General features: G+C 46.4%; 1 protein-coding gene across 1 annotated transcript; it reads left to right on the top strand.

The window, feature by feature from the left end:
• The first annotated feature begins 7,739 nt into the window (after positions 1-7,739).
• LOC123444330 lies at positions 7,740-9,282 on the top strand. The gene is made up of 3 exons (XM_045121015.1): positions 7,740-8,330; positions 8,449-8,617; positions 9,007-9,282. The coding sequence occupies exons 1-2, from the start codon at positions 7,788-7,790 to the stop codon at positions 8,614-8,616; spliced, it is 711 nt and encodes a 236-aa protein (XP_044976950.1). The 5' UTR covers positions 7,740-7,787; the 3' UTR covers position 8,617; positions 9,007-9,282.
• Positions 9,283-10,036: the final 754 nt, after the last annotated feature.

A 10,036-nucleotide genomic window follows, 5' to 3' on the forward strand; every position in this document is an offset into this window, starting at 1 on the left:
GTGTGCAACTGTTTTGCACCCGTTGTATGTGAACGTTAAGTCTATCACACCCGATCATCACGTGGTGTCTCGAAACGAAGAACTGTCGCAACGGTGCACAGTCGGGGAGAACACAATTTCGTCTTGAAATTTTAGTGAGAGATCACCTCATAATGCTACCGTCATTCTAAGCAAGATAAGGTGCAAAAAGGATTAACATCACATGCAATTCATAAGTGACATGATATGGCCATCATCACGTGCTTCTATCACCAAAGCACCGGCACGATCTTCTTGTCACCGGCGTCACACCATGATCTCCACCATCATGATCTCCATCAACGTGTCGCCATCGGGGTTGTCGTGCTACTCATGCTATTACTACTAAAGCTACATCCTAGCAAAATAGTAAACGCATCTGCAAGCACAAACGTTAGTTTAAAGACAACCCTATGGCTCCTGCCGGTTGCCGTACCATCGACGTGCAAGTCGATATTATCTATTACAACATGATCATCTCATACATCCAATATGTCACATCACATTGTTGGCCATATCACATCATAAGCATACCCTGCAAAAACAAGTTAGACATCCTCTAATTGTTGTTGCATGTTTTACGTGGTGACCATGGGTATCTAGTAGGATCGCATCTTACTTACGCAAACACCACAACGGAGATATATGAGTTGCTATTTAACCTCATCCAAGGACCTCCTCGGTCAATTCCGATTCAACTAAAGTTGGAGAAACTGACACCCGCCAGTCATCTTTGAGCAACGGAGTTACTCGTAGCGATGAAACCAGTCTCTCATAAGCGTACGAGTAATGTCGGTCCGAGCCGCTTCGATCCAACAATACCGCGGAATCAAGAAAAGACTAAGGAGTGCAGCAAAACGCACATCACCGCCCACAAAAACTTTTGTGTTCTACTCGAGAAGACATCTACGCATGAACCTAGCTCATGATGCCACTGTTGGCGAACGTCGCATGGGAAACAAAAATTTTCCTACGCGCACGAAGACCTATCATGGTGATGTCCATCTACGAGAGGGGATGTGTGATCTACGTACCCTTGTAGACCGTACAGCAGAAGCGTTAGTGAACGCGGTTGATGTAGTGGAACGTCCTCACGTCCCTCGATCCGCCATGCGAACTATCCCGCGATCAATCCCACGATCTAGTGCCGAACGGACGGCACCTCCGCGTTCAGCACACGTACAGCTCAACGATGATATCGGCCTTCTTGATCCAGCAAGAGAGACGGAGAGGTAGAAGAGTTCTCCGGCAGCGTGACGGCGCTCCGGAGGTTGGTGATGATCTCGTCTCAGCAGGGCTCCGCCCGAGCTCCGCAGAAACGCGATCTAGAGGTAAAACCGTGGAGATATGTGGTCGGGCTGCCGTGGCAAAGTTGTCTCAAATCAGCCCTAAAACCCCACTATATATAGGAGGAGGAGGGGGGAGCCTTGCCTTGGGGTCCAAGGACTCCCAAGGGGGTCGGCCGAACCTAAGGGGGAAGGTCTCCCCCCCCCCCCAAACCGAGTCCTACTTGGTTTGGAAGGTGGAGTCCTTCTTCCCTTTCCCACCTCCCCTTTTTTTTCTTTTCTCTTTGATTTTTCTTCCAATGCGCATAGGGCTCTTTTGGGCTCTCCCACCAGCCCACTAAGGGCTGGTGCATCACCCTCAATGCCTATGGGCTTCCCCGGGGTGGGTTGCCCCCCCGGTGAACTCCCGGAACCCATTCGTCATTCTCGGTACATTCCCGGTAACTCCGAAAACCTTCCGGTAATCAAATGAGGTCATCCTATATATCAATATTCGTTTCCGGACCATTTCGGAAACCCTCGTGATGTCCGTGATCTCATCCGGGACTCCGAACAACATTCGGTAACCAACCATATAACTCAAATACGCATAAAACAACGTCGAACCTTAAGTGTGCAGACCCTGCGGGTTCGAGAACTATGTAGACATGACCCGAGAGACTCCTCGGTCAATATCCAATAGCGGGACCTGGATGCCCATATTGGATCCTACATATTCTACGAAGATCGTATCGTTTGAACCTCAGTGCCAAGGATTCATATAATCCCGTATGTCATTCCCTTTGTCCTTCGGTATGTTACTTGCCCGAGATTCGATCGTCAGTATCCACGTACCTATTTCAATCTCGTTTACCGGCAAGTCTTTACTCGTTCCGTAATACAAGATCCCGCAACTTACACTAAGTCACATTGCTTGCAAGGCTTGTGTGTGACGTTGTATTACCGAGTGGGCCCCGAGATACCTCTCCGTCACACGGAGTGACAAATCCCAGCCTCGATCCATACTAACTCAACGAACACCTTCGGAGATACCTGTAGAGCATCTTTATAGTCACCCAGTTACGTTGCGATGTTTGATACACACAAAGCATTCCTCCGGTGCCGTGAGTTATATGATCTCATGGTCATAGGAACAAATACTTGACACGCAGAAAACAGTAGCAACAAAATGACACGATCAACATGCTACGTCAATTAGTTTGGGTCTAGTCCATCACATGATTCTCCTAATGATGTGATCCCGTTATCAAGTGACAACACTTGCCTATGACCAGGAAACCTTGACCATCTTTGATCAACGAGCTAGTCAACTAGAGGCTTACTAGGGACAGTGTTTTTTCTATGTATCCACACAAGTATTATGTTTCCAATCAATACAATTATAGCATGGATAATAAACGATTATCATGAAAAAAGAAATATAATAATACTAATTTATTATTGCCTCTAGGGCATATTTCCAACAATTGCAAGTGGAATCAATCCACTAGAGCAGTCCACAGAAGCTTGGACGAAGCACATGCGCCCAACAATGACTGATCGATTGCGGGCCCTCAAGGAAGAAGAACAAACGCCTTGACGGACCCCAAACCGTACTTGATAAACTATTCGATAGCCCATGTCCTATACATTCTGCATTACCCAACACTTACTCGCCTCACATGCTTCGAGCTTGTTGGGTCGTCAAGCTATCATCGGGACTCAACCAGTGCAATGGCGTTCATCCAAACTGCCACACAACAGTGCGAGCGTACTCAGAATTTACGAGACTTTCTCCTCAAATAATCAAAGGAAAAGAGCTCTTCGAGAAACCAACTAGTTATTCTGGGTGGCAGCAACAAATTCTTGGACAAACACGCCTATAACCTTTACGGAGGAAGACCAACCTGGAATACATTTTAACTGAGCACCTGTCGCACTAGTCCTCAATTCCATTATAGATGGTTTCAAACTATCCAAGTACTAATGGATGGCGGCAGCAGCTTAAACCTCATTTATGAGGATACCTTGGATAAAATGCAGTTCGACGGGCCTCGCGTCGAACGAAGCAGCACAACCTTTCGAGGAATTATCCCCAAAAGAGAAGCGTGATGCACATGCCGAGTCTCACTCAATGTAGTATTCGACATCCATAAGAATTACAGGTCCGAAGAACTCATCCGTTCCGAATCCGCATCCGCATCCATTTTTAAGGATATGGTATGCACTTTCATAAATCCGACGAATATGGAGGTGGATACGGACTTTGATCAACCGAATATGTGACGAATATGGTAGAGGATATGGTATTGACAATATCCGATGGATGTGGATTATCCGGTATTTTTATAGGACTATCCGACATTGTCAAATAGAATTATTCGATAAGTTTAGCCCAAGTACAGGAATATTTTTCTTTTTAAGATCTCATACAAATATAATATAATTAATTCCTTATTAAAATCTTACATGCACGTACAGGCACATCCAATAAAGTCAAGAACATGTACTATACTACTTAGTAGTTAACTTAGCTACTATTTAAACGGATTTTATGATAGATTAGAGAACAATATAATTATATGAATCTATAGTGTAAGCTATATATTAATCCCATTAAAAACACGTATTGTATTAGTTAACATGTCGTACAAGAACTGTCGGTCATGCTTACTGGAGCTTGTAAGCTAGTAATCCCATTATAAACAGTAAAAACTGCTTGATTACTTATATATGTATTGCTCTTCTCTATATAGATTGCGTGTAGAAATATATTACGGAAAATATCTTTACTAATATTGTGTCGTTTTTTCATTATAAGAAGTACAAACTGGTTGGTTACTTATATATGTATTGTTTTTCTTTGTATAGATTGCCTGTAGAAATATATTATTGATAATATCTTCATCAATATTGTGTTCGTTTTGGGTCTGAATTCGCTTCGTTTCCGCTCCGAATCTTTAGTCTGATATAATCCGCATTCGAATCCGCATCTAATCATTATTCGCTCCATTCCGAATCGGACAAACAAATATGGTTAAGGATATGAGACGAGTATTATCCGATCTAATCCGATCCGTTTACATCCCTAGGTGCTGCTCCATTCCAAGTCATGAACATTTGGCGAGCGCCATCCTCTATTCTTAAAGAAAAACACTTCTTATCTATAGTCTCGTAACAAGGCAACGCCAGACCACACCATAACTGTAGATTTCAGTTCAATCCCACGGTGGAGACATCAAACTTTAGCCCTTGTGTTTATAATATAATAAATGTTAATTCCTCTCCGCCGATACTAACCACCCGTATGTCACGCATGCATGATTGCATATCCCTTGTATTTCTCATCTGATCCGTCTTTCCCGTTCCCCATCCTCGTTTCTTCCGCATGCACCTCCCTCTGAGATCGCCATCAACATTGTCGCCTCTATTCAACCTGATGCACACCATGATTCCTTCACACCTCGTTGCTGGCCACACTATCCACCGCACGGCCAGATCTAAATCGAAACCCATGCAGAAAAATAGAACTCATTATATGTGTGCAGAAAAATAGAACTAATCAATTTGGATATAATTAGTTTGCAGAACACAATGACGCACCTGCATGTCGGCAATAACTATTGTCAATTTCTAGTTTCTGTTTTTTATGCTTTCACTTGGCATGACTTACGTTGATATCGAATGAAATTGATGCTTCGAGATATCCATGGTTCCTAATCTGATATACGATTTACCTCAATATAACCATGCTTTGAAATATTTATTCTTAAGCATATGTATTTTGAGCATTCTTTCTAGTACTAGTTGTTGCTTTCCATTTCCAATTATTATGCATCATTCGTAAATTGTTTATGCTTCAAAGATTCTTAAAGGTCTTCCAATTATCCATGCTTCGTAAGCATCATATTTATGCTTGGTAAATTGTTTATGCTTCAAAGATTTTTTTCATTAACCTCTTCATGCAAAACATATCGGCGGCTGCTACCCATCATCCGACTGATCCCCACACGGGATAAGTCGCCTTGCAAGCCTTGAGATGCAAAGGACCACATCCCTTGGATCGCTTCTAGTACCACACCTAATGCACGCGGCATGTCCCGCCCATGCAGTATCCATACCTTGCAGTACTGCTACTGCGTTCTTCTCCAACATCGCCTGTTCGTCGGTGCGCTACTGTGACTCGCAATAGCTCGCCATGGCAGCATCGATGGCTTAGTGATACTCCATTCCAGCATTGGCTAAGATCTAACATAGAACCGACGGGCCCGGAGGCGCTCCATTGTAGCTCCCATCTAAGCATCGACGACCCGACAGCGCTCCATTGCAACATGGACTACCCGACGGCGTTCCATTGTAGCTCCATCACAACATCAACGGCCCCGACAATGCTCCATTGCAGCTCCCATCGAAACATTGACGACCCCTGTGGCGTTCCATTGCAGCTCACCGTGCGCCCCAACGATGCTCCATTGCGGCATCACGCGCCCCGACGATATGATCCGGCCATCACAGCACAACCCCGGTTATGCTTCATTGCAGCAGCCATGAGTGTCAGCTATTAGCTCGCCCGCAACGTAGGAGATAGCTCACCTTGCAACACCATTGCTGATGTAGGCGAGCGGCGTCACAATCTCCACCGGTTGGCCTCGTAGCACCAGTGCTCCCGTTCGTTGACTGGCTTGGTAGCACCCGTCGGCGCAGCGGTCTGCAACACAAGGAGTGATTGCAGCTTCGATGGTGCCGCGGTGAATCACTCTCTCATTGAAGCAGGAGATGCGTTCTCCACTTGCAACAGGTGCAGGACCTTGTGCATGCAGGTAGTTGGAGGAGTGCCTCTCACCAGTCTCACGTTGGTTGAGAGAAAGTGAATCGGAGAGCATTGGCTAAGAGGAAAAGCAGAGCGGGGAGGATTCAGTCAAGGAAAAGACGATGCAAGATGAGACGGAGGAGACGGAAGAGGGAGTGGGCCAATGACAAACCAGTCATTGGGCTGACGAGAAAACGGGGACTGGGAGGGCCTGGCCTGATCATTGGGCCAGGCCTGGGCCTGAAAAGTAGGCCCTAGCAGTTATTGGGGCCGGGCCTGGGCTTCAAGAATAGAGCAAAAATCGGCCCGGCCAGCCCTCTCGCAGCAAACAATCAAGAGCCCAACAGCCCGAAGGAAACCCTAGACCAGTCTCCACGACTCCATCAAAACGCACCGCACGCCTCGAGGCTCCAGCGGTCCAGCCCCTCTATCCTCTCTCCTCTGCGCGTGTTACATGGCGGCGGTGGCCGATCCATCTCCAACCTAAGCCTGCACCGCCGGCCGTCCATCTGCCTCTCCCCAACTACAGCGCCGGCGGCCGTCTGCCTCTCCCCAACTACACCGCACCCGCCTCGTCCTACCTCCAGCCACCGCTTCCGTCGCGTTCTGCTCGCCGGTCGCCACATCTACCACCGCACGGAGCAGGACGAAACCCCGCCGGTCGCCACATCTCCTTCACCAAGCCGGACGAAGCCTCGCCGGTCGCCACATCTCCTCCACCAAGCCGACCTCCTCCACCAAGCCGGACGAATGTAGTTTCTTGCTGCTGTACATAGAACAATGGTAGATGATTTTGCTGGTGTACATGAATATAAGTGTGAATGTGTAGATGATTTCGCTGTTGTATAATGATAGACGATTTCTAAAACAATGGGTATAGTTGCTGCTGTTGATATAGATTTCTTGATGTTGATATAGATTTGACATGGATCCGCATGAACTAGAAGGCCTAGAGGGTGCTGAACCAGATGAGTAGAAGAAGTGGAGAAGGCATGTCGAGATGTAACCATCCACGATCCAACATTTTGTAGAGTTCTATGAATTGACTATCTGGCCTGTAATAATACATTTATGCATTTATGTTTCTACAAACTCGAAACTGGAATGTTTTGATACTTTTTGATGCGAAAACAATGCTCTTTACTGCTGTTTTGGTGTTGCTGTGCTGCTATCTATTCTGTTTATTTTTCTGGACATGTACTTTCATTATAATGTCAAGGGCCTTTGGAAGGGCTTAGGGCTTTCGGACTTTCTGCGTTGGGAGGGCATGGGCCTGAGAAACGTAGTATTTTCATGGGCCTGGGTCTTATCTGCACGCCTTGGGCTTGTTGGGGCCTGGGCCGAGGCCCGGCCCGGCCCGGCCCATGGCCAGATAGACGCGCACGCAGCGGTTTATTCTAGCGACGGATCAGTCGGCTGAAATAAAGAGTTTTCCAAACATATCACTCGTGCATGGAGTCATAAGTTGTTTTTTCATTAACTTTAGTCTTCTACTAGTTCTCTTCGACTTTAATTAGTTCTCTTCAACTATAAATATTTAAAAACAAAAAAAATCATTTATCTATAATTTTTTAACCAGGTTCCCGCGGCAGCGGGGCATCATCCAGTACCGACAGAAGTCAAGATTTTTCCGTGCCAAATGAGAAACAGACTTCCTACGTGAGTAGTTCTCCAAACAGCGAAAAAGGAGGGGAATGACTACTTGCTCTAATCCCCCTCCTTGCCCCCCGCCGCCCTTGATGACCTTAGCCGGGGCTTCACGCCGCCGGCGAGCATCTTGTTCCCATCCGCCTCTCCCTCTCATAGCCATCGTCCTCCTACTCGTCTTCCCAACTCCTCCCCGCACTTACGCGCTTCGCGTCCCACTGCGCGAGGTCGCCTCCCTCCTCTCCCTCTCCCACTCCCTCCTCACCCGCATCGCGGTCGCCCGCGCCGACCGCGGGGACGCCGCTGCCGCTGCCCGTGCTCGCCGAATTGCCTCGCACCTATCCCTTCTCTCCTCCCGCGGTGCGTGGGCCCTCGGCTGGGACTACCTCCGACACTACGCTTTCTCCTCCGTCGCCGGATGCGGCTTCTCCTGCGCCACTGCCGCCGCCCGCCTCCTCGCCGCTGCGGCGGAGGCCTCGCGCCTAAATTCACCCGTCGATGCGGCCCAGTGGCTGCGCCGTAATTACGGTGACCTCCTATCGGCCGCTACTCAGCTCCTAAACGGCCTCCTCTCTGCCTTCTCCGAGCAGGTACATGATTTGGTCTTCTTCTTCTTCTTCTTCTTCTTTGAGAAATAACTTGGTGACTAGGTCATCCAACGAATCATATTGCAATGCTCACTCGGTAAATATGTATATTTGTGTTTAGGGGCCGCTAAGGGAGGTGGTGTTGGATCTGAAGTGGGAGGTGGAGGAAGGGGGGTTGCTGAAGGATTGCCTGCAGGTGGGAGCGAGAGATTTGGAGGGCTTGCTTATCATTGCCAAAGATCTCATGTTTGGTGCTTCAAGGGCTTCTTCAGGCCACAGTGAACTCTGAGGTTTGATGACACCTTGTGTTTCACTTCTCTTTCCTTTGAACTATCACATTCCTGCTTATTTGCTTTCAGTTTAGAATTTTGGATCCTATAGCGGTTATACATCCTACCACGGAATCAAATCAGCATCCCGTTACTGATAAGCATTTGAGAGAGTGGATGTGTGAACAATGTAGGATGCATAGTCCATACATGACCTCTTGGCTGTTGAAACTAATAGTAATTGCAGAGTATTTTGGAGCATGTTCTGTTTTGTAGTTGAAAATAGGTCTTCGAAAGATCCAGCAGATTACTGGCTATAAATTATAAGCAGATAACCCTTCTTGCAGTAGCTGAACATACGTGATCTGTCCCGTACAAGAATCACTAACCATACTACCATATCCAAGCAGGTGAGTCCTAACCAAGAAAGTGCAGCTAGTCCATTCTGTCCTCCACCGATGGAGAATGCTTCAGATCAAACAGTTCACCTACACAATTAAAGCTGCTCCGGTTTGGCGACTCTGCATACAGCGCATCATGTTAAGCTATCTTATCTCTTCGGAAAAAGGTTAAGCTGCCTTATCATGTCCAGTTGTTCATGAGCAGAAAAATTAATCCTGCTGTTTAATGACATTATAGCTTTAACTGTGGTTGTAATAGTCTAATAAAATTGTGTTCCTTGTGTCCATTCTGCCTCAGTTGACTTTGGAGTGCTGCTTTTGCTAAGTGATACCTTTTAGATGGTTGCAAGACTTTTGTCACTAGTGTCTTTTCCATTTCAGGATCCATATAAGCATTTTCCTGTTAAAAAACAACTTTGTTGCAAAGTAGATTTTTTTATTTTAATAAATTACGAGATTCCCTTTATTTCAGGTCCTTCATCCATAGGAAAGAATTCTAAAACTAAAGACTAATTGACCTACAACATCTACCATGGGCAACTGCTTGCACAGCGCACTATTTATGCTTTCCTCTTTCTTTCCGAAGTCCAAACACCAGTTCTTGACTGTCGTTGTTTTAACTCCTCACCAGTCCTGAAATGACCACGTTTCTGCTGACATGGCATCCATATGCGTGGAGGGAATACATCAGCTTGTGTGTGCCTGACTGCCTGGTGCCCTATTAGCAAACATGCCCACATCTCTAAGAATACCTATTGTGTTGCTACCATTATGTGCATAACTGTATATACAGGTTGATACATGGGCCTTCGTGTTACTAAACTTCGGAACCCTCTAGTGAAATCTCACAAGTCATTCTGTTACCTCTCAGATTACCTTGTCAATACAGTACTTCTGAACATTCCACGTGGAAACCTCTTCAGGTATGACCTTGACCTTGTTAGTAAAGTTGAGGAATTTTTAAAATAAAGGTAGTCAGGTTGCACTTTACTAAGTACGTACCTGAGTGTCACGTTCATAATTTGAACTACAGTGCTGA

The sequence above is a fragment of the Hordeum vulgare genome, chromosome 3H (assembly GCF_904849725.1).
Source record: "Hordeum vulgare subsp. vulgare chromosome 3H, MorexV3_pseudomolecules_assembly, whole genome shotgun sequence".
NCBI classification, from domain to species: domain Eukaryota; kingdom Viridiplantae; phylum Streptophyta; class Magnoliopsida; order Poales; family Poaceae; genus Hordeum; species Hordeum vulgare.